The sequence below is a fragment of the Melanostigma gelatinosum genome (assembly GCF_949748355.1).
Source record: "Melanostigma gelatinosum genome assembly, chromosome: 13".
In the NCBI taxonomy this organism is placed as follows: domain Eukaryota; kingdom Metazoa; phylum Chordata; class Actinopteri; order Perciformes; family Zoarcidae; genus Melanostigma; species Melanostigma gelatinosum.
In genome coordinates, this window is record NC_136646.1 from 9,801,054 (window position 1) to 9,827,100 (window position 26,047).

Genomic DNA, 26,047 nt, shown 5'->3' on the forward strand with positions numbered 1-26,047 from the left:
AGGTGCTTTATTATTGTTCAAAACTAAACATCAAGACAAACATCCATAAAAGCACAACATTAGAACAGAAAATATGAGTCATAGGCATCAATCTGACAATCGGACACTAAAATGCATTTACTAAAAGTGTCTTGCTCGTCATCGGTTGAATACCTCTGCCCGAGGAAATGAACTCCAGCAAAGCACAGACTTCCCACGATAGCCAACTGTGCGAAGACGCCAGCTGGCAGCATCAGCTTGAAACCAATGATGCTGCCAGCCATCTTCATTCTACAAATGTCTGTCTATGACTTCATTTATATATCCCCAAAACAAAACCTCCACAAAGTCCAATTGACCGGTGAGATTTACTAAATGAGTCTCAACCTGACAGAGTTTAGATTCCTCAGTTCATTTGTCATTTTCAACTTGACTTTGAAGGTAAATTGTTTACTTGGTGGGGAAACAATTTGTATTTTGTGTGTGTCGGCCACCATATATTTTAGTTGCTGGTAATATGAACAGTATTCGCGTCACACTTCAAACATCTTTATCCGGCTCACTATGTGCTGATACTGACTGAAGTTCTGGGTCATTTTTCCAAGTGGACGCTGAGTTTGCCCTTCAGAGGAGCGGGAGCTGCTCACCCTTGCACGTTAGTGGATTAGACCGTGACTGTGTCATGGATTAAAGCGCCATTCAAGAGCACAAGGCTGACCTCCACAGGTCGGAACTAGCTGAAGATACTCGCATAAAGACAGGGACAGACTACAGAAAATACTTTAACTAGTTAATGAGGTATGCAAGGGAAAGTTTGATTTGATAAACTCGTCAATACTTGTATTTTAGATCAGACAAAATCAAAATCATAAATTGTTCACTGTAAAAAATCTGTATAAAACATTTAATTGAAATTGTGATAATGTGACAGACACAAACGTAAAAAAACAAGAAACGTGACCATACAAAGTCCCGCAGACTAACAGATGAGTGCAATCCTACGTTCACAACAGCTAAAGCCCTCGAATAGAGCTGGAGAACAGGAGCTGTGGTTGAGCAGCTAAAGCCTGCTCGCTGACGTCAGTCCATAGTTGCGTGAGCCCAGGAAGGTGCTCAGCAGCAGAGCTTACAGTCTAAATGTCTACCAACACAACACGGCATTAACGCCAGTGACAGTCAACTCTACTCCTCCCACAGGTGAGGGAAAAAAACACAAAGTGGAAAACATTCTTGTTTTTATTGGACACAATAAGAGAATTTCTCACAAGATAGATTCAGTATGAGATTAGAGAGGGAAAAAAGGAGAAAAACCTGACACACCCTCCAAAAGACTGCAACTACAGTGCTCAATGAAAGACAGCCTGCGCAGATAACTCATATATCTCCACGTAACACATCACACATCAACGTGTTCATCAGTATTCGCCAGTGGCAGAGTCAAGGGATGCTGAGGGAAACGGATTGCCTCACTGTTGCGCCGCATGTACGCGTGGCCGCTGATCGGGTACAACATCTCCGTGAAGGTCAGGTTGGCCACGGTGATGGCGCAGCGCCCCAGCACCTTGAAGCCCGACTTGAGGTAGAAGGGAATGAGGAAGTCTTCGCACATGAGCACCGCCCGGCGCACGTTGGGCAGGCAGCGGAGATACTGCAGGTAACGCCACATCAGGATGGGCCCTTTGCCCTGCTGCCTGAAGGTGCGGTGGACCGCGAGGATGTGGATGTGGACGGTGGAGCCGCGGGGCTTGTGGAGAGTCAGTGCGTCCTGGAGGAAAAAGTGGTCATAATTACATATATGTATATACGCGTATGGCGATCGGATGGTGAACTGGGAAAGCGCACGGTGTCTTACTTCAGTGAGTCTGTCCTTGTCCCAGAGAGAGCCGATGATAAACGCCACCAGCCGGCCCTCCTCGATCCAGCCCATGGACAGCTCTGGACACAAGGTGAGGAAGTGACGCACCTCATCCAGGTGGAGGGGACACTCACCTGACACTGATATAAATGCTGAGAGAAAGAGGGGTCGAGAGAGACCTTGGTGAAAAAATAAATAGTTTGGCACTACTCTAAAGGCGGTGCAAATGACCGAATAAACATTTAGATGAATGCCGAATACAGATTTAACATCTTTAAAATGTGAATACAGAATATCTTTCCACTGATTGAATTAAATGCAAAAAGTAATTCGATCTCTCAAATTGGAGATCTCGACATGTTTTTACGCAAAGTCCTCTGTCTTAATGCTTCCTTTCGCTCAGTGAAACTTCACAGCGGATTTGTAAGCTACACTTCAGCGGAGCGGATCTCCGGAACGGATGAGAAGAGTAACTTACCTTCTCGCTCGATTTCAAAGACGCATAAGGCATCCTGCGTGTTGAGCGGTCGGACTTCGCTGGCGGGAAGAGTGTGTCTCCTTTGCATACTGGGGGAAATCGACGGTGTTGGCTGCATTGGTTTGATGAAAGGCTGCGAGCTGACGACGGACATCATACGACGGCACTCCCCTCCCCTTCTAAATAAAACGTCTCCTCTTGACTCCTCAGCAGGATCACCTCGGTCAGGCCCTGCGACGGGAACAGGATAGTTTGTCTCCGTATTTAGGACAGCTTTCCCGGCTGTGACCAGCCAGCTCATTTGCATTTGAATATTTGATGAATGAATGAATGAATGAATGAAGGTCACAACTGTGTGGGCCAATTTACTGAACCCTATAATTAACTGCGTCCATTGTTGCTGTTTGGTTTTTGCCTCTAATTGACAGATAATAACAAATGTTTTCTATGAACCACCATCTCCGGCATATTTATAGCAGGTGTTGCCACGCATGTTAGGGAGGCACGTCCAGGATCAGCACCGTTTACAAAAGTTTGGGTAAAGTGACACCAACATGTTATTCCCAGTTAAACTGCATTTCAAGACATCACAAGTGACTGGTTAGTGCAGTAGCCTAAATCAAATGTGCATGTATTTCTCTCCCATTATTGATTTCCAACTTAATGATTAAAACAATTCAGAAAAAACTTGCCGCACTCTTGATGCTTTCCAACACGCCCTGAAGGCTACGGGGACACTTACCGGAGGATGTTGAGCCGTGTGCTGGTGAGATTCTGCGGACTGACCAGCTCCTCTTCTCTGCCTCTATATCGCACCTGCTCCGCACACACACACACACACACACACACACACACACACACACACACACACACACACACACACACACACACACACACACACACACACACACACACACAGACGTCTCTCTTTATTATGAGGTGATTATTACTATGCGTCACATGATGAAGGATTACACCTACACTAGTTGTTTCCACAACTCGGCGCATTACCGACACGTTATCTCCTCTCTGACCGAGCACAACATGTTGATTTCGCAGTGTGTTTTGGAGAAAGTGACAACCTGTCTGTATTATAGGTAATATGCGTCTGTGATTCATTTTCACAGCCTGATTGGTCAGCGAACTTAAAATAATCATCACATGGATTTATCTAAGATTACACAGGTCGGTTGCGTCCCCTAAATTACGTCTGTGTTCAGAATGTAAACACACATATACTGATGAAAGATGAATGCCAAATGAATGTTGTTAAAGTTGTACTCCTTATTTTAGTGAGTAAGGTGTGTTTAGCACTTACTATGCAGTGAGTTACACTGTTTTGTGTTAAACTGCTGCAAAGTAGCGGGCTCAGCTGTGGCTTGTAGCTGTGGAGCCAATGACCTGCTCTCTGCACTCTACAGCATAAAAACAAAAGGTGCTTACTGTTATTATTCTTGAGGATGACTTCTGATAAGTGACTGCATGATGTTTCTGCCTCGTGTCTACCAGAGAAGAGCTGACAGTCGCTGCTACACAACCTCCTGGACAACTTTGAGTGTTTGACAACTAAATATCCACATTTGCTCAATATATACAACAATACAGTATGTCAAAAAGTCAGAGAAAGCCAGAGTATAACTTTATGTAATTCCAATGTTGGCCACTGAGAGGCGCTGTGGTTAGCCTAAGTATGTTAGTGGAGACTCATTTAACACAGGTGTGGAGAACAGAGCTCCGTGACTGGTGACCGGAGCTCTGGGTTATGGTGTTTGATTGTGGGCGCTGTAGGTTACTTTCATCACATTCTGACGAAACGAATGGAAATGCATATCCGATGATAAGTTTCGGCTATTTCTTTTTTTGTTAATGACAACACAGCCATGCGTTGGAAGAACGGGAGGCACACGTACAATTGCAATTACAGAGCGACAACAATGAGCAGAAACAAGGACACGACCCGGTGAACTGCTGGTGTACTGGGCGCTGTGACGGACAACGGTTGTCGGAGCCAGTTAAACGGTAACCATCAGCACTACCATTACACGGCCATCCTGAGTGTGTGCACCAACAGCAGCCTAATCACCAGAAAAATCCCAAATGCATTGGTATTGTAGTTCAAAGTGTCATTTTATGTGAGATGTTTTACGCAACGTTTACAATGCTTTATTTAGTTGTAAATGTTTGAATGAAAATCAGTTCGTGAGGTTGAAAACTATAAGTAATATGGATGAGAATCAGGTTCAGTGATTTGGGTGAAAAGGCAGCATCTAACACAGGAGAGTCTGAAAACGTGTGTGTTAGAAAACAACTCAAAAGTGTTGCAAATGTTGGATCAGCATATAAAAAGTCACAGGGGAAAGTTAGCAAAACATCCTGCAAAGTGTTAGTTTGATGCCATGGACAGCACGTGCGTTTTCGGTCCGTGTAGTCTACGTTTGTTTTATCGTTTATTCGTAAAAACGAAAACACAGAAATACCATGGGTTATGGAATATTTAAAAATAAATGTCTAGTCAATATAATGACCGTATGCAAAAAAATCTTATTTACAGTCCATGATGAAAGCACATACCGGGGTAGCATTAGACGAAAAATCAATTAATGAATATTTCTACCACTAGATGGTAGTATAAGTGTATTTGTCTTTTGTGAATTATCTGTTGATACAGATGTATTTAATGGAGGTTATTTCATCTGACATTTGATGTTTATGGCATACATCATGTAGTTACTTGACATTTTTATGTCATGGAAGAGTGAGCATGTGTTGTTCATGAAGCAATAAATAATGACAATTGAAAAATAAAGAGACGTTTGGGTTTATTCTTATTGGTCCAAATAAAATGACTTTCATTGCCATTGAGATCCAGAAGGTTTGACTCGAATATATTGAAATAAAATCCTAATCACACAAGACAAGAGCAAAAACCAGATGAATTGGTTCTCTTGTCTTCTTGTTGCCTGTCTTGTGACCCCTCAGATTGATCTCTGGTAAAAAAGTAAAAAGTAAAAAAAGTCAGTATGGCTGCTATACTATGACTTTTTTCGACATGCTACAGTATAGCATCGAAAAATTCATAAAAAGTCATTGTATAGCATGTTGAATAAAGTCACAGTATATAATGTCGAATAAAGTCATAGTATAGCATGTCGAATAAAGTCATAGTATAGCATGTCGAAAAAATCATAGTATAGCATGTTGAATAAAGTCATAGGATAGCATGTCAAATAAAGTCATAGTATAGCATGTCAAATAAAGTCATAGTATAGCATGTCAAATAAAGTCATAGTATAGCATGTCAAATAAAGTCATAGTATAGCATGTCAAATAAAGTCATAGTATAGCATGTCAAATAAAGTCATAGTATCGCATGTCAAATAAAGTCATAGCATAGCATGTCAAATAAAGTCATAGTGTAGCATGTCAAATAAAGTCATAGTATAGCATGTCGAATAAAGTCATAGTATAGCATGTCGAATAAAGTCATAGTATAGCATGTCAAATAAAGTCATAGTATAGCATGTCAAATAAAGTCATAGTATAGCATGTCAAATAAAGTCATAGTATAGCATGTCAAATAAAGTCATAGTATAGCATGTCAAATAAAGTCATAGTATAGCATGTCGAATAAAGTCATAGTATAGCATGTCGAATAAAGTCATCGTATAGCATGTCGAATAAAGTCATAGTATAGCATGTCGAATAAAGTCATAGTATAGCATGTCGAAAAAATCATAATAAAGTCACAGTATAGCATGTCGAATAAAGTCATAGTATAGCATGTCAAATAAAGTCATAGTATAGCATGTCAAATAAAGTCATAGTATAGCATGTCAAATAAAGTCATAGTATAGCATGTCGAATAAAGTCATCGTATAGCATGTCGAATAAAGTCATCGTATAGCATGTCGAATAAAGTCATAGTATAGCATGTCGAAAAAATCATAATAAAGTCACAGTATAGCATGTCGAATAAAGTCATAGTATAGCGTGTCAAATAAAGTCATAGTATAGCGTGTCAAATAAAGTCATAGTATAGCGTGTCAAATAAAGTCACAGTATAGCGTGTCAAATAAAGTCATAGTATAGCATGTCAAATAAAGTCACAGTATAGCATGTCAAATAAAGTCACAGTATAGCGTGTCAAATAAAGTCATAGTATAGCATGTCAAATAAAGTCATAGTATAGCATGTCAAATAAAGTCATAGTATAGCGTGTCAAATAAAGTCATAGTATAGCATGTCAAATAAAGTCACAGTATAGCATGTCAAATAAAGTCACAGTATAGCATGTCAAATAAAGTCATAGTATAGCATGTCAAATAAAGTCATAGTATAGCGTGTCAAATAAAGTCACAGTATAGCATGTCAAATAAAGTCATAGTATAGCATGTCAAATAAAGTCACAGTATAGCATGTCAAATAAAGTCACAGTATAGCATGTCAAATAAAGTCACAGTATAGCATGTCAAATAAAGTCACAGTATAGCATGTCAAATAAAGTCATAGTATAGCGTGTCAAATAAAGTCACAGTATAGCATGTCAAATAAAGTCATAGCATAGCATGTCAAATAAAGTCATAGTATAGCATGTCAAATAAAGTCATAGCATAGCATGTCAAATAAAGTCATAGTGTAGCATGTCAAATAAAGTCATAGTATAGCATGTCAAATAAAGTCATAGTATAGCATGTCAAATAAAGTCATAGTATAGCATGTCAAATAAAGTCATAGCATAGCATGTCAAATAAAGTCATAGTATAGCATGTCGAATAAAGTCATAGTATAGCATGTCGAATAAAGTCATAGTATAGCATGTCAAATAAAGTCATAGCATAGCATGTCAAATAAAGTCATAGTATAGCATGTCAAATAAAGTCATAGTATAGCATGTCAAATAAAGTCATAGTATAGCATGTCGAATAAAGTCATAGTATAGCATGTCGAATAAAGTCATCGTATAGCATGTCGAATAAAGTCATCGTATAGCATGTCGAATAAAGTCATAGTATAGCATGTCGAAAAAATCATAATAAAGTCACAGTATAGCATGTCGAATAAAGTCATAGTATAGCATGTCAAATAAAGTCATAGTATAGCATGTCAAATAAAGTCATAGTATAGCATGTCAAATAAAGTCATAGTATAGCATGTCGAATAAAGTCATCGTATAGCATGTCGAATAAAGTCATCGTATAGCATGTCGAATAAAGTCATAGTATAGCATGTCGAAAAAATCATAATAAAGTCACAGTATAGCATGTCGAATAAAGTCATAGTATAGCGTGTCAAATAAAGTCATAGTATAGCGTGTCAAATAAAGTCATAGTATAGCGTGTCAAATAAAGTCACAGTATAGCGTGTCAAATAAAGTCATAGTATAGCATGTCAAATAAAGTCACAGTATAGCATGTCAAATAAAGTCACAGTATAGCGTGTCAAATAAAGTCATAGTATAGCATGTCAAATAAAGTCATAGTATAGCATGTCAAATAAAGTCATAGTATAGCGTGTCAAATAAAGTCACAGTATAGCATGTCAAATAAAGTCATAGTATAGCATGTCAAATAAAGTCACAGTATAGCATGTCAAATAAAGTCACAGTATAGCATGTCAAATAAAGTCACAGTATAGCATGTCAAATAAAGTCACAGTATAGCATGTCAAATAAAGTCATAGTATAGCGTGTCAAATAAAGTCACAGTATAGCATGTCAAATAAAGTCACAGTATAGCATGTCAAATAAAGTCACAGTATAGCGTGTCAAATAAAGTCATAGTATAGCGTGTCAAATAAAGTCACAGTATAGCATGTCAAATAAAGTCACAGTATAGCATGTCAAATAAAGTCACAGTATAGCATGTCAAATAAAGTCACAGTATAGCATGTCAAATAAAGTCATAGTATAGCGTGTCAAATAAAGTCATAGTATAGCGTGTCAAATAAAGTCACAGTATAGCATGTCAAATAAAGTCACAGTATAGCATGTCAAATAAAGTCACAGTATAGCATGTCAAATAAAGTCATAGTATAGCGTGTCAAATAAAGTCATAGTATAGCGTGTCAAATAAAGTCATAGTATAGCATGTCAAATAAAGTCACAGTATAGCATGTCGAAAAAATCATAATAAAGTCATAGTATAGCATGTCAAATAAAGTCATAGTATAGCATGTCAAATAAAGTCATAGTATAGCATGTCGAAAAAATCATAATAAAGTCATAGTATAGCATGTCGAATAAAGTCATAGTATAGCATGTCAAATAAAGTCATAGTATAGCATGTCAAATAAAGTCATAGTATAGCATGTCAAATAAAGTCATAGTATAGCATGTCAAATAAAGTCATAGTATAGCATGTCAAATAAAGTCATAGTATAGCATGTCAAATAAAGTCATAGTATAGCATGTCGAATAAAGTCATAGCATAGCATGTCGAATAAAGTCATAGCATAGCATGTCGAATAAAGTCATAGCATAGCATGTCGAATAAAGTCTTAGTATAGCATGTCAAATAAAGTCATAGTATAGCATGTCAAATAAAGTCATAGTATAGCATGTCGAAAAAATCATAATAAAGTCATAGTATAGCATGTCGAAAAAATCATAATAAAGTCATAGTATAGCATGTCAAATAAAGTCATAGTATAGCATGTCGAATAAAGTCATAGTATAGCATGTCGAATAAAGTCATAGTATAGCATGTCGAATAAAGTCATAGTATAGCATGTCGAATAAAGTCATAGTATAGCATGTCAAATAAAGTCATAGTATAGCATGTCGAATAAAGTCATAGTATAGCATGTCAAATAAAGTCATAGTATAGCATGTCAAATAAAGTCATAGTATAGCATGTCGAATAAAGTCATAGTATAGCATGTCAAATAAAGTCATAGCATAGCATGTCAAATAAAGTCATAGTATAGCATGTCAAATAAAGTCATAGTATAGCATGTCAAATAAAGTCATAGTATAGCATGTCAAATAAAGTCATAGTATAGCATGTCAAATAAAGTCATAGCATAGCATGTCGAATAAAGTCATAGTATAGCATGTCGAATAAAGTCATAGTATAGCATGTCGAATAAAGTCATAGTATAGCATGTCAAATAAAGTCATAGCATAGCATGTCAAATAAAGTCATAGTATAGCATGTCAAATAAAGTCATAGTATAGCATGTCAAATAAAGTCATAGTATAGCATGTCGAATAAAGTCATAGTATAGCATGTCGAATAAAGTCATCGTATAGCATGTCGAATAAAGTCATCGTATAGCATGTCGAATAAAGTCATAGTATAGCATGTCGAAAAAATCATAATAAAGTCACAGTATAGCATGTCGAATAAAGTCATAGTATAGCATGTCAAATAAAGTCATAGTATAGCATGTCAAATAAAGTCATAGTATAGCATGTCGAATATAGTCATCGTATAGCATGTCGAATAAAGTCATAGTATAGCATGTCGAAAAAATCATAATAAAGTCACAGTATAGCATGTCGAATAAAGTCATAGTATAGCGTGTCAAATAAAGTCATAGTATAGCGTGTCAAATAAAGTCATAGTATAGCGTGTCAAATAAAGTCACAGTATAGCGTGTCAAATAAAGTCATAGTATAGCATGTCGAATAAAGTCATAGTATAGCATGTCAAATAAAGTCATAGTATAGCATGTCAAATAAAGTCATAGTATAGCATGTCAAATAAAGTCACAGTATAGCGTGTCAAATAAAGTCATAGTATAGCATGTCAAATAAAGTCATAGTATAGCATGTCAAATAAAGTCATAGTATAGCATGTCAAATAAAGTCATAGTATAGCATGTCAAATAAAGTCATAGTATAGCGTGTCAAATAAAGTCACAGTATAGCATGTCAAATAAAGTCATAGTATAGCATGTCAAATAAAGTCATAGTATAGCGTGTCAAATAAAGTCACAGTATAGCATGTCAAATAAAGTCATAGTATAGCGTGTCAAATAAAGTCACAGTATAGCATGTCAAATAAAGTCATAGTATAGCATGTCAAATAAAGTCATAGTATAGCGTGTCAAATAAAGTCACAGTATAGCATGTCAAATAAAGTCACAGTATAGCATGTCAAATAAAGTCACAGTATAGCGTGTCAAATAAAGTCATAGTATAGCGTGTCAAATAAAGTCATAGTATAGCGTGTCAAATAAAGTCATAGTATAGCGTGTCAAATAAAGTCATAGTATAGCGTGTCAAATAAAGTCACAGTATAGCATGTCAAATAAAGTCACAGTATAGCATGTCGAAAAAATCATAATAAAGTCATAGTATAGCATGTCGAAAAAATCATAATAAAGTCATAGTATAGCATGTCGAATAAAGTCATAGTATAGCATGTCAAATAAAGTCATAGTATAGCATGTCAAATAAAGTCATAGTATAGCATGTCAAATAAAGTCATAGTATAGCATGTCAAATAAAGTCATAGTATAGCATGTCAAATAAAGTCATAGTATAGCATGTCGAATAAAGTCATAGCATAGCATGTCGAATAAAGTCATAGCATAGCATGTCGAATAAAGTCATAGCATAGCATGTCGAATAAAGTCTTAGTATAGCATGTCAAATAAAGTCATAGTATAGCATGTCAAATAAAGTCATAGTATAGCATGTCGAATAAAGTCATAGCATAGCATGTCGAATAAAGTCATAGTATAGCATGTCGAATAAAGTCATAGTATAGCATGTCGAATAAAGTCATAGTATAGCATGTCGAATAAAGTCATAGTATAGCATGTCAAATAAAGTCATAGTATAGCATGTCAAATAAAGTCACAGTATAGCATGTCAAATAAAGTCACAGTATAGCATGTCAAATAAAGTCATAGTATAGCATGTCGAATAAAGTCATAGTATAGCATGTCAAATAAAGTCACAGTATAGCATGTCAAATAAAGTCACAGTATAGCATGTCAAATAAAGTCACAGTATAGCATGTCAAATAAAGTCATAGTATAGCATGTCAAATAAAGTCATAGTATAGCATGTCAAATAAAGTCACAGTATAGCATGTCAAATAAAGTCACAGTATAGCATGTCAAATAAAGTCACAGTATAGCATGTCAAATAAAGTCATAGTATAGCATGTCAAATAAAGTCATAGTATAGCATGTCAAATAAAGTCATAGTATAGCATGTCAAATAAAGTCACAGTATAGCATGTCAAATAAAGTCACAGTATAGCATGTCAAATAAAGTCATAGTATAGCATGTCAAATAAAGTCATAGTATAGCATGTCAAATAAAGTCATAGTATAGCATGTCAAATAAAGTCATAGTATAGCATGTCAAATAAAGTCACAGTATAGCATGTCAAATAAAGTCATAGTATAGCATGTCAAATAAAGTCATAGTATAGCATGTCAAATAAAGTCATAGTATAGCATGTCAAATAAAGTCACAGTATAGCATGTCAAATAAAGTCATAGTATAGCATGTCAAATAAAGTCACAGTATAGCATGTCAAATAAAGTCATAGTATAGCATGTCAAATAAAGTCACAGTATAGCGTGTCAAATAAAGTCACAGTATAGCATGTCAAATAAAGTCATAGTATAGCGTGTCAAATAAAGTCACAGTATAGCATGTCAAATAAAGTCATAGTATAGCATGTCAAATAAAGTCATAGTATAGCATGTCGAATAAAGTCACAGTATAGCATGTCGAATAAAGTCATAGTATAGCATGTCAAATAAAGTCACAGTATAGCATGTCGAATAAAGTCACAGTATAGCATGTCAAATAAAGTCATAGTATAGCATGTCGAAAAAATCATAATAAAGTCATAGTATAGCATGTCGAAAAAAGTCACAGTATAGCATGTCAAATAAAGTCATAGTATAGCATGTCGAAAAAATCATAATAAAGTCATAGTATAGCATGTCGAATAAAGTCACAGTATAGCATGTCAAATAAAGTCATAGTATAGCATGTCAAATAAAGTCATAGTATAGCATGTCAAATAAAGTCATAGTATAGCATGTCAAATAAAGTCATAGTATAGCATGTCAAATAAAGTCACAGTATAGCATGTCAAATAAAGTCATAGTATAGCATGTCAAATAAAGTCACAGTATAGCATGTCAAATAAAGTCATAGTATAGCATGTCAAATAAAGTCACAGTATAGCGTGTCAAATAAAGTCACAGTATAGCATGTCAAATAAAGTCATAGTATAGCGTGTCAAATAAAGTCACAGTATAGCATGTCAAATAAAGTCATAGTATAGCATGTCAAATAAAGTCATAGTATAGCATGTCGAATAAAGTCACAGTATAGCATGTCGAATAAAGTCATAGTATAGCATGTCAAATAAAGTCACAGTATAGCATGTCGAATAAAGTCACAGTATAGCATGTCAAATAAAGTCATAGTATAGCATGTCGAAAAAATCATAATAAAGTCATAGTATAGCATGTCGAAAAAAGTCACAGTATAGCATGTCAAATAAAGTCATAGTATAGCATGTCGAAAAAATCATAATAAAGTCATAGTATAGCATGTCGAATAAAGTCACAGTATAGCATGTCAAATAAAGTCATAGTATAGCATGTCGAAAAAATCATAATAAAGTCACAGTATAGCATGTCGAAAAAATCATAATAAAGTCATCGTATAGCATGTCAAATAAAGTCATAGTATACCATGTCGAATAAAGTCATAGTATAGCATGTCAAATAAAGTCATAGTATAGCATGTCGAAAAAAATCATAATAAAGTCATAGTATAGCATGTCGAAAAAATCATAATAAAGTCATAGTATAGCATGTCAAATAAAGGCATAGTATAGCATGTCGAAAAAATCATAATAAAGTCATAGTATAGCATGTCAAATAAAGTCATACTATAGCATGTCAAATAAAGTCATAGTATAGCATGTCAAATAAAGTCATAGTATAGCATGTCAAATAAAGTCATAGTATAGCATGTCAAATAAAGTCATAGTATAGCATGTCGAATAAAGTCATAGCATAGCATGTCGAATAAAGTCTTAGCATAGCATGTCGAATAAAGTCTTAGTATAGCATGTCAAATAAAGTCATAGTATAGCATGTCAAATAAAGTCATAGTATAGCATGTCAAATAAAGTCATAGTATAGCATGTCGAATAAAGTCATAGTATAGCATGTCGAATAAAGTCATAGTATAGCATGTCGAATAAAGTCATAGTATAGCATGTCGAATAAAGTCATAGTATAGCATGTCAAATAAAGTCATAGTATAGCATGTCGAATAAAGTCATAGTATAGCATGTCGAATAAATTCATAGTATAGCATGTCGAATAAAGTCATAGTATAGCATGTTGAATAAAGTCACAGTATAGCATGTAAAATAAAGTCACAGTATAGCATGTCAAATAAAGTCACAGTATAGCATGTCAAATAAAGTCACAGTATAGCATGTCGAATAAAGTCACAGGATAGCATGTCGAATAAAGTCACAGTATAGCATGTCGAATAAAGTCACAGTATAGCATGTCGAATAAAGTCACAGTATAGCATGTCGAATAAAGTCACAGTATAGCATGTCGAATAAAGTCACAGTATAGCATGTCAAATAAAGTCATAGTATAGCATGTCAAATAAAGTCACAGTATAGCATGTAAAATAAAGTCACAGTATAGCATGTCAAATAAAGTCATAGTATAGCATGTCAAATAAAGTCATAGTATAGCATGTCAAATAAAGTCATAGTATAGCATGTCAAATAAAGTCATAGTATAGCATGTCGAATAAAGTCATCGTATAGCATGTCGAATAAAGTCATAGTATAGCATGTCGAAAAAATCATAATAAAGTCACAGTATAGCATGTCGAATAAAGTCATAGTATAGCATGTCAAATAAAGTCATAGTATAGCATGTCAAATAAAGTCATAGTATAGCATGTCGAATAAAGTCATAGTATAGCATGTCGAATAAAGTCATAGTATAGCATGTCAAATAAAGTCATAGTATAGCATGTCGAATAAAGTCATAGTATAGCATGTCAAATAAAGTCATAGTATAGCATGTCAAATAAAGTCATAGCATAGCATGTCAAATAAAGTCATAGTATAGCATGTCGAATAAAGTCATAGTATAGCATGTCGAATAAAGTCATCGTATAGCATGTCAAATAAAGTCATAGTATAGCATGTCGAAAAAATCATAATAAAGTCACAGTATAGCATGTCAAATAAAGTCATAGTATAGCATGTCGAATAAAGTCATAGTATAGCATGTCGAATAAAGTCATAGTATAGCATGTCAAATAAAGTCATAGTATAGCATGTCGAATAAAGTCATCGTATAGCATGTCGAATAAAGTCATAGTATAGCATGTCAAATAAAGTCACAGTATAGCATGTCAAATAAAGTCATAGTATAGCGTGTCAAATAAAGTCACAGTATAGCATGTCAAATAAAGTCACAGTATAGCATGTCAAATAAAGTCACAGTATAGCGTGTCAAATAAAGTCATAGTATAGCGTGTCAAATAAAGGCATAGCATAGCATGTCGAATAAAGTCACAGTATAGCATGTCGAATAAAGTCACAGTATAGCATGTCAAATAAAGTCATAGTATAGCATGTCAAATAAAGTCACAGTATAGCATGTCAAATAAAGTCACAGTATAGCATGTCAAATAAAGTCACAGTATAGCATGTCAAATAAAGTCATAGTATAGCATGTCGAATAAAGTCATAGCATAGCATGTCGAATAAAGTCATAGTATAGCATGTCAAATAAAGTCATAGTATAGCATGTCAAATAAAGTCATAGTATAGCATGTCAAATAAAGTCATAGTATAGCATGTCAAATAAAGTCATAGCATAGCATGTCAAATAAAGTCATAGTATAGCATGTCGAATAAAGTCATAGTATAGCATGTCGAATAAAGTCATCGTATAGCATGTCAAATAAAGTCATAGTATAGCATGTCGAAAAAATCATAATAAAGTCACAGTATAGCATGTCAAATAAAGTCATAGTATAGCATGTCAAATAAAGTCATAGTATAGCATGTCAAATAAAGTCATCGTATAGCATGTCAAATAAAGTCATAGTATAGCATGTCGAAAAAATCATAATAAAGTCACAGTATAGCATGTCAAATAAAGTCATAGTATAGCATGTCAAATAAAGTCATAGTATAGCATGTCAAATAAAGTCATAGTATAGCATGTCAAATAAAGTCATAGTATAGCATGTCAAATAAAGTCATAGCATAGCATGTCAAATAAAGTCATAGTATAGCATGTCGAATAAAGTCATAGTATAGCATGTCGAATAAAGTCATAGTATAGCATGTCAAATAAAGTCATAGCATAGCATGTCAAATAAAGTCATAGTATAGCATGTCAAATAAAGTCATAGTATAGCATGTCAAATAAAGTCATAGTATAGCATGTCAAATAAAGTCATAGCATAGCATGTCAAATAAAGTCACAGTATAGCATGTCGAATAAAGTCACAGGATAGCATGTCGAATAAAGTCACAGTATAGCATGTCGAATAAAGTCACAGTATAGCATGTCGAATAAAGTCACAGTATAGCATGTCGAATAAAGTCACAGTATAGCATGTCGAATAAAGTCACAGTATAGCATGTCGAATAAAGTCACAGTATAGCATGTCGAATAAAGTCACAGTATAGCATGTCGAATAAAGTCACAGTATAGCATGTCGAATAAAGTCACAGTATAGCATGTCGAATAAAGTCACAGTATAGCATGTCGAATAAAGTCACAGTATAGCATGTCGAATAAAGTCACAGTATAGCATGTCGAATAAAGTCACAGTATAGCATGTCAAATAAAGTCATAGCATAGCATGTCAAATAAAGTCATAGTATAGCATGTCGAATAAAGTCATAGTATAGCATGTCGAATAAAGTCATAGTATAGCATGTCAAATAAAGTCATAGCATAGCATGTCAAATAAAGTCATAGTATAGCATGTCAAATAAAGTCATAGTATAGCATGTCAAATAAAGTCATAGTATAGCATGTCAAATAAAGTCACAGTATAGCATGTCAAATAAAGTCATAGTATAGCGTGTCAAATAAAGTCACAGTATAACATGTCAAATAAAGTCATAGTATAGCATGTCAAATAAAGTCACAGTATAGCATGTCAAATAAAGTCATAGTATAGCATGTCAAATAAAGTCACAGTATAGCCTGTCAAATAAAGTCATAGTATAGCGTGTCAAATAAAGTCACAGTATAGCGTGTCAAATAAAGTCACAGTATAGCGTGTCAAATAAAGTCATAGTATAGCGTGTCAAATAAAGTCACAGTATAGCGTGTCAAATAAAGTCATAGTATAGCATGTCAAATAAAGTCACAGTATAGCATGTCGAATAAAGTCACAGTATAGCATGTCGAATAAAGTCATAGTATAGCATGTCAAATAAAGTCACAGTATAGCATGTCAAATAAAGTCATAGTATAGCATGTCGAATAAAGTCACAGTATAGCATGTCAAATAAAGTCATAGTATAGCATGTCGAATAAAGTCACAGTATAGCATGTCGAATAAAGTCATAGTATAGCATGTCAAATAAAGTCATAGTATAGCATGTCAAATAAAGTCATAGTATAGCATGTCAAATAAAGTCATAGTATAGCATGTCGAATAAAGTCATAGTATAGCATGTCGAATAAAGTCATAGTATAGCATGTCGAATAAAGTCATAGTATAGCATGTCGAATAAAGTCATAGTATAGCATGTCGAATAAAGTCATAGTATAGCATGTCGAATAAAGTCATAGTATAGCATGTCGAAAAAATCATAATAAAGTCATAGTATAGCATGTCGAAAAAATCATAATAAAGTCATCGTATAGCATGTCAAATAAAGTCATAGTATACCATGTCGAATAAAGTCATAGTATAGCATGTCAAATAAAGTCATAGTATAGCATGTCGAAAAAATCATAATAAAGTCATAGTATAGCATGTCGAACAAATCATAATAAAGTCATAGTATAGCATGTCAAATAAAGTCATAGTATAGCATGTCAAATAAAGTCATAGTATAGCATGTCAAATAAAGTCATAGTATAGCATGTCGAATAAAGTCATAGCATAGCATGTCGAATAAAGTCATAGCATAGCATGTCGAATAAAGTCTTAGTATAGCATGTCAAATAAAGTCATAGTATAGCATGTCAAATAAAGTCATAGTATAGCATGTCGAAAAAATCATAATAAAGTCATAGTATAGCATGTCGAAAAAATCATAATAAAGTCATAGTATAGCATGTCAAATAAAGTCATAGTATAGCATGTCAAATAAAGTCATAGTATAGCATGTCAAATAAAGTCATAGTTTAGCATGTCGAATAAAGTCATAGTATAGCATGTCGAATAAAGTCATAGTATAGCATGTCGAATAAAGTCATAGTATAGCATGTCGAATAAAGTCATAGTATAGCATGTCGAATAAAGTCATAGTATAGCATGTCGAATAAAGTCATAGTATAGCATGTTGAATAAAGTCATAGTATAGCATGTCGAATAAATTCATAGTATAGCATGTTGAATAAAGTCATAGTATAGCATGTCAAATAAAGTCATAGTATAGCATGTCAAATAAAGTCATAGTATAGCATGTCGAATAAAGTCACAGTATAGCATGTCAAATAAAGTCATAGTATAGCATGTCAAATAAAGTCATAGTATAGCATGTCGAATAAAGTCACAGTATAGCGTGTCAAATAAAGTCATAGTATAGCATGTCAAATAAAGTCATAGTATAGCATGTCAAATAAAGTCATAGTATAGCATGTCAAATAAAGTCATAGTATAGCATGTCGAATAAAGTCACAGTATAGCGTGTCAAATAAAGTCATAGTATAGCATGTCAAATAAAGTCACAGTATAGCATGTCAAATAAAGTCATAGTTTAGCATGTCGAATAAAGTCATAGTATAGCATGTCGAATAAAGTCATAGTATAGCATGTCGAATAAAGTCATAGTATAGCATGTCGAATAAAGTCATAGTATAGCATGTCGAATAAAGTCATAGTATAGCATGTCGAATAAAGTCATAGTATAGCATGTTGAATAAAGTCATAGTATAGCATGTCGAATAAATTCATAGTATAGCATGTTGAATAAAGTCACAGTATAGCATGTCAAATAAAGTCATAGTATAGCATGTCAAATAAAGTCATAGTATAGCATGTCGAATAAAGTCACAGTATAGCATGTCAAATAAAGTCATAGTATAGCATGTCAAATAAAGTCATAGTATAGCATGTCAAATAAAGTCACAGTATAGCATGTCAAATAAAGTCACAGTATAGCATGTCAAATAAAGTCACAGTATAGCATGTTGAATAAAGTCACAGGATAGCATGTCGAATAAAGTCACAGTATAGCATGTCGAATAAAGTCACAGTATAGCATGTCGAATAAAGTCACAGTATAGCATGTCGAATAAAGTCACAGTATAGCATGTCGAATAAAGTCACAGTATAGCATGTCGAATAAAGTCACAGTATAGCATGTCGAATAAAGTCACAGTATAGCATGTCAAATAAAGTCACAGTATAGCATGTCAAATAAAGTCACAGTATAGCATGTCAAATAAAGTCACAGTATAGCATGTCAAATAAAGTCATAGTATAGCATGTCAAATAAAGTCATAGTATAGCATGTCAAATAAAGTCATAGTATAGCATGTCAAATAAAGTCATAGTATAGCATGTCGAATAAAGTCATCGTATAGCATGTCGAATAAAGTCATAGTATAGCATGTCGAATAAAGTCATCGTATAGCATGTCGAATAAAGTCATAGTATAGCATGTCGAAAAAATCATAATAAAGTCACAGTATAGCATGTCAAATAAAGTCATAGTATAGCATGTCAAATAAAGTCATAGTATAGCATGTCGAAAAAATCATAATAAAGTCATAGTATAGCATGTCAAATAAAGTCATCGTATAGCATGTCAAATAAAGTCATAGTATAGCATGTCAAATAAAGTCATAGTATAGCATGTCGAAAAAATCATAATAAAGTCATAGTATAGCATGTCAAATAAAGTCATAGTATAGCATGTCAAATAAAGTCATAGTATAGCATGTCGAAAAAATCATAATAAAGTCATAGTATAGCATGTCTAATAAAGTCATAGTATAGCATGTCGAATAAAGTCATAGTATAGCATGTCGAATAAAGTCATCGTATAGCATGTCAAATAAAGTCATAGTATAGCATGTCGAAAAAATCATAATAAAGTCACAGTATAGCATGTCGAATAAAGTCATAGTATAGCATGTCAAATAAAGTCATAGTATAGCATGTCGAAAAAATCATAATAAAGTCACAGTATAGCATGTCAAATAAAGTCATAGTATAGCATGTCGAATAAAGTCATAGTATAGCATGTCGAATAAAGTCATCGTATAGCATGTCGAATAAAGTCATAGTATAGCATGTCGAATAAAGTCATAGTATAGCATGTCGAATAAAGTCATAGTATAGCATGTCGAATAAAGTCATAGTATAGCATGTCGAATAAAGTCATAGTATAGCATGTCGAATAAAGTCATAGTATAGCATGTCGAATAAAGTCATAGTATAGCATGTCGAATAAAGTCATAGTATAGCATGTCGAATAAAGTCATAGTATAGCATGTCGAATAAAGTCATAGTATAGCATGTCGAATAAAGTCATCGTATAGCATGTCGAATAAAGTCATAGTATAGCATGTCGAATAAAGTCATAGTATAGCATGTCGAATAAAGTCATAGTATAGCATGTCGAATAAAGTCATAGTATAGCATGTCGAATAAAGTCATAGTATAGCATGTCGAATAAAGTCATCGTATAGCATGTCGAATAAAGTCATAGTATAGCATGTCGAATAAAGTCATAGTATAGCATGTCGTATAAAGTCATAGTATAGCATGTCGAATAAAGTCATAGTATAGCATGTCGAATAAAGTCATAGTATAGCATGTCGAATAAAGTCATAGTATAGCATGTCAAATAAGGTCATAGTATAGCATGTCGAATAAAGTCATAGTATAGCATGTCGAATAAAGTCATAGTATAGCATGTCGAATAAAGTCATAGTATAGCATGTCGAATAAAGTCACAGTATAGCATGTCGAATAAAGTCATCGTATAGCATGTCGAAAAAATCATAATAAAGTCACAGTATAGCATGTCGAATAAAGTCATAGTATAGCATGTCGAATAAAGTCATCGTATAGCATGTCAAATAAAGTCATAGTATAGCATGTCGAATAAAGTCATAGCATAGCATGTCGAATAAAGTCTTAGTATAGCATGTCAAATAAAGTCATAGTATAGCATGTCAAATAAAGTCATAGTATAGCATGTCGAAAAAATCATAATAAAGTCACAGTATAGCGTGTCAAATAAAGTCACAGTATAGCATGTCAAATAAAGTCACAGTATAGCATGTCGAATAAAGTCACCGTATAGCATGTCGAATAAAGTCACAGTATAGCATGTCGAATAAAGTCATAGTATAGCATGTCGAAAAAATCATAATAAAGTCACAGTATAGCATGTCGAATAAAGTCATAGTATAGCATGTCGAATAAAGTCATAGCATGTCGAATAAAGTCTTAGTATAGCATGTCAAATAAAGTCATAGTATAGCATGTCAAATAAAGTCATAGTATAGCATGTCAAATAAAGTCATAGTATAGCATGTCAAATAAAGTCACAGTATAGCATGTCAAATAAAGTCACCGTATAGCATGTCGAATAAAGTCACAGTATAGCATGTCAAATAAAGTCACCGTATAGCATGTCGAATAAAGTCACCGTATAGCATGTCGAATAAAGTCACCGTATAGCATGTCGAATAAAGTCATAGTATAGCATGTCAAATAAAGTCATAGTATAGCATGTCGAATAAAGTCATAGTATAGCATGTCGAATAAAGTCATAGTATAGCATGTCGAATAAAGTCATAGTATAGCATGTCGAATAAAGTCACAGTATAGCATGTCGAATAAAGTCATCGTATAGCATGTCGAAAAAATCATAATAAAGTGACAGTATAGCGTGTCAAATAAAGTCACAGTATAGCATGTCAAATAAAGTCACAGTATAGCATGTCAAATAAAGTCACCGTATAGCATGTCGAATAAAGTCACCGTATAGCATGTCGAATAAAGTCACCGTATAGCATGTCGAATAAAGTCATAGTATAGCATGTCAAATAAAGTCATAGTATAGCATGTCGAATAAAGTCATAGTATAGCATGTCGAATAAAGTCATAGTATAGCATGTCGAATAAAGTCATAGTATAGCATGTCGAAAAAATCATAATAAAGTCACAGTATAGCATGTCGAATAAATCATAATAAAGTCATAGTATAGCATGTCGAATAAAGTCATAGTATAGCATGTCGAATAAAGTCATAGTATAGCATGTCGAATAAAGTCATAGTATAGCATGTCGAATAAAGTCACAGTATAGCATGTCGAATAAAGTCATCGTATAGCATGTCGAAAAAATCATAATAAAGTCACAGTATAGCATGTCGAATAAATCATAATAAAGTCATAGTATAGCATGTCGAATAAAGTCATAGCATAGCATGTCGAATAAAGTCTTAGTATAGCATGTCAAATAAAGTCATAGTATAGCATGTCAAATAAAGTCATAGTATAGCATGTCAAATAAAGTCATAGTATAGCATGTCGAAAAAATCATAATAAAGTCACAGTATAGCGTGTCAAATAAAGTCACAGTATAGCATGTCAAATAAAGTCACAGTATAGCATGTTGAATAAAGTCACCGTATAGCATGTCGAATAAAGTCACCGTATAGCATGTCGAATAAAGTCACAGTATAGCATGTCGAATAAAGTCATAGCATGTCGAAAAAATCATAATAAAGTCACAGTATAGCATGTCGAATAAAGTCATAGTATAGCATGTCGAATAAAGTCATCGTATAGCATGTCAAATAAAGTCATAGTATAGCATGTCGAATAAAGTCATAGCATGTCGAATAAAGTCTTAGTATAGCATGTCAAATAAAGTCATAGTATAGCATGTCAAATAAAGTCATAGTATAGCATGTCAAATAAAGTCATAGTATAGCATGTCAAATAAAGTCATAGTATAGCATGTCGAAAAAATCATAATAAAGTCACAGTATAGCGTGTCAAATAAAGTCACAGTATAGCATGTCAAATAAAGTCACCGTATAGCATGTCGAATAAAGTCACCGTATAGCATGTCGAATAAAGTCACAGTATAGCATGTCGAATAAAGTCACAGTATAGCATGTCGAATAAAGTCATAGTATAGCATGTCGAATAAAGTCATAGTATAGCATGTTGAATAAAGTCATAGTATAGCATGTCAAATAAAGTCATAGTATAGAATGTCCAAGAAAGTCATAGTATAGCATGTCAAATAAAGTCATAGTATAGCATGTCCAAGAAAGTCATAGTATAGCATGTCCAAGAAAGTCATAGTATAGCATGTCCAAGAAAGTCATAGTATAGCATGTCGAATAAAGTCATAGCATAGCATGTCGAATAAAGTCTTAGTATAGCATGTCCAAGAAAGTCATAGTATAGCATGTCCAAGAAAGTCATAGTATAGCATGTTGAATAAAGTCATAGTATAGCATGTCCAAGAAAGTCATAGTATAGCATGTCCAAGAAAGTCATAGTATAGCATGTCGAATAAAGTCATAGTATAGCATGTTGAATAAAGTCATAGTATAGCATGTCCAAGAAAGTCATAGTATAGCATGTCCAAGAAAGTCATAGTATAGCATGTCGAATAAAGTCATAGTATAGCATGTCGAATAAAGTCATAGCATAGCATGTCGAATAAAGTCTTAGTATAGCATGTCGAATAAAGTCATAGTATAGCATGTCGAATAAAGTCTTAGTATAGCATGTCGAATAAAGTCTTAGTATAGCATGTCGAATAAAGTCTTAGTATAGCATGTCGAATAAAGTCTTAGTATAGCATGTCGAATAAAGTCTTAGTATAGCATGTCGAATAAAGTCTTAGTATAGCATGTCAAATAAAGTCATAGTATAGCATGTCGAAAAAATCATAATAAAGTCACAGTATAGCATGTCAAATAAAGTCACAGTATAGCATGTCGAATAAAGTCATCGTATAGCATGTCGAATAAAGTCATAGTATAGCATGTCGAAAAAATCATAATAAAGTCATAGTATAGCATGTCGAAAAAATCATAATAAAGTCATAGTATAGCATGTCGAAAAAATCATAATAGTCATAGTATAGCATGTCGAAACATTCATAATAAAGTCATAGTATAGCATGTCGAATAAAGTCATAGTATGGCATGTCGAATAAAGTCATAGTATAGCATGTCGAAAAAATCATAATAAAGTCATAGTATAGCATGTCGAATAAAGTCACAGTATAGCATGTCGAATAAAGTCACAGTATAGCATGTCGAATAAAGTCACAGTATAGCATGTCGAATAAAGTCACAGTATAGCATGTCGAATTAAGTCACAGTATAGCATGTCGAATAAAGTCACAGTATAGCATGTCAAATAAAGTCACAGTATAGCATGTCAAATAAAGTCATAGTATAGCATGTCAAATAAAGTCATAGTATAGCATGTCAAATAAAGTCATAGTATGGCATGTCGAATAAAGTCATAGTATAGCATGTAGAATAAAGTCATAGTATAGCATGTCAAATGAAGTCACAGTACAGCATGTCGGAAAAATCATAATAGTCATAGTATAGCATGTCGAATAAAGTCACAGGATAGCATGTCGAATAAAGTCACTGGATAGCATGTCGAATAAAGTCATAGTATAGCATGTCGAATAAAGTCATAGTATAGCATGTCGAATAAAGTCATCGTATAGCATGTCAAATAAAGTCATAGTATAGCATGTCGAATAAAGTCATAGCATGTCGAATAAAGTCATAGTATAGCATGTCAAATAAAGTCATAGTATAGCATGTCAAATAAAGTCATAGTATAGCATGTCGAATAAAGTCATAGCATGTCAAATAAAGTCATAGTATAGCATGTCAAATAAAGTCATAGTATAGCATGTCAAATAAAGTCATAGTATAGCATGTCGAATAAAGTCATAGCATGTCAAATAAAGTCATAGTATAGCATGTCAAATAAAGTCATAGTATAGCATGTCGAATAAAGTCATAGCATGTCGAATAAAGTCATAGCATGTCAAATAAAGTCATAGTATAGCATGTCAAATAAAGTCATAGTATAGCATGTCAAATAAAGTCATAGTATAGCATGTCGAAAAAATCATAATAAAGTCACAGTATAGCGTGTCAAATAAAGTCACAGTATAGCATGTCAAATAAAGTCACAGTATAGCATGTCAAATAAAGTCACCGTATAGCATGTCGAATAAAGTCACCGTATAGCATGTCGAATAAAGTCACAGTATAGCATGTCGAATAAAGTCACAGTATAGCATGTCGAATAAAGTCATAGTATAGCATGTCAAATAAAGTCATAGTATAGCATGTTGAATAAAGTCATAGTATAGCATGTCAAATAAAGTCATAGTATAGCATGACCAAGAAAGTCATAGTATAGCATGTCAAATAAAGTCATAGTATAGCATGTCGAATAAAGTCATAGCATAGCATGTCGAATAAAGTCTTAGTATAGCATGTCAAATAAAGTCATAGTATAGCATGTCGAAAAAATCATAATAAAGTCACAGTATAGCATGTCAAATAAAGTCACAGTATAGCATGTCGAATAAAGTCATCGTATAGCATGTCGAATAAAGTCATAGTATAGCATGTCAAATAAAGTCATAGTATAGCATGTCGAAAAAATCATAATAAAGTCATAGTATAGCATGTCGAAAAAATCATAATAGTCATAGTATAGCATGTCGAAAAAATCATAATAAAGTCATAGTATAGCATGTCGAATAAAGTCATAGTATGGCATGTCGAATAAAGTCATAGTATAGCATGTCGAAAAAATCATAATAAAGTCATAGTATAGCATGTAGAATAAAGTCACAGTATAGCATGTCGAATAAAGTCACAGTATAGCATGTCGAATAAAGTCACAGTATAGCATGTTGAATAAAGTCACAGTATAGCATGTTGAATAAAGTCACAGTATAGCATGTCAAATAAAGTCATAGTATAGCATGTCGAATAAAGTCACAGTATAGCATGTCGAATAAAGTCATAGTATAGCATGTCAAATAAAGTCATAGTATAGCATGTCGAATAAAGTCATAGTATAGCATGTCAAATAAAGTCATAGTATAGCATGTCAAATAAAGTCATAGTATAGCATGTCGAATAAAGTCATAGTATAGCATGTCAAATAAAGTCATAGTATAGCATGTCAAATAAAGTCATAGTATGGCATGTCGAATAAAGTCACAGTATAGCATGTCGAATAAAGTCATAGTATAGCATGTCAAATAAAGTCATAGTATAGCATGTCGAATAAAGTCACAGTATAGCATGTCGAATAAAGTCATAGTATAGCATGTCAAATAAAGTCATAGTATAGCATGTCGAATAAAGTCATAGTATAGCATGTCAAATAAAGTCATAGTATAGCATGTCAAATAAAGTCATAGTATAGCATGTCAAATAAAGTCATAGTATGGCATGTCGAATAAAGTCATAGTATAGCATGTAGAATAAAGTCATAGTATAGCATGTCAAATGAAGTCACAGTACAGC

The 26,047-nt window shown here is 33.6% G+C and overlaps 1 protein-coding gene across 1 annotated transcript; it reads right to left on the bottom strand.

Moving 5' to 3' along the window:
- Nucleotides 1-1,375: 1,375 nt before the first annotated feature.
- Nucleotides 1,376-2,469, bottom strand: LOC306787085 (serotonin N-acetyltransferase-like; the record flags this gene model as incomplete). The annotated part of the gene is made up of 3 exons (XM_079282104.1): nt 1,376-1,744; nt 1,832-1,986; nt 2,313-2,469. 3 exons carry the CDS (start codon nt 2,467-2,469, stop codon nt 1,376-1,378), a joined length of 681 nt encoding a protein of 226 aa, XP_079138230.1.
- Between the last annotated feature and the right edge of the window lie 23,578 nt (nt 2,470-26,047).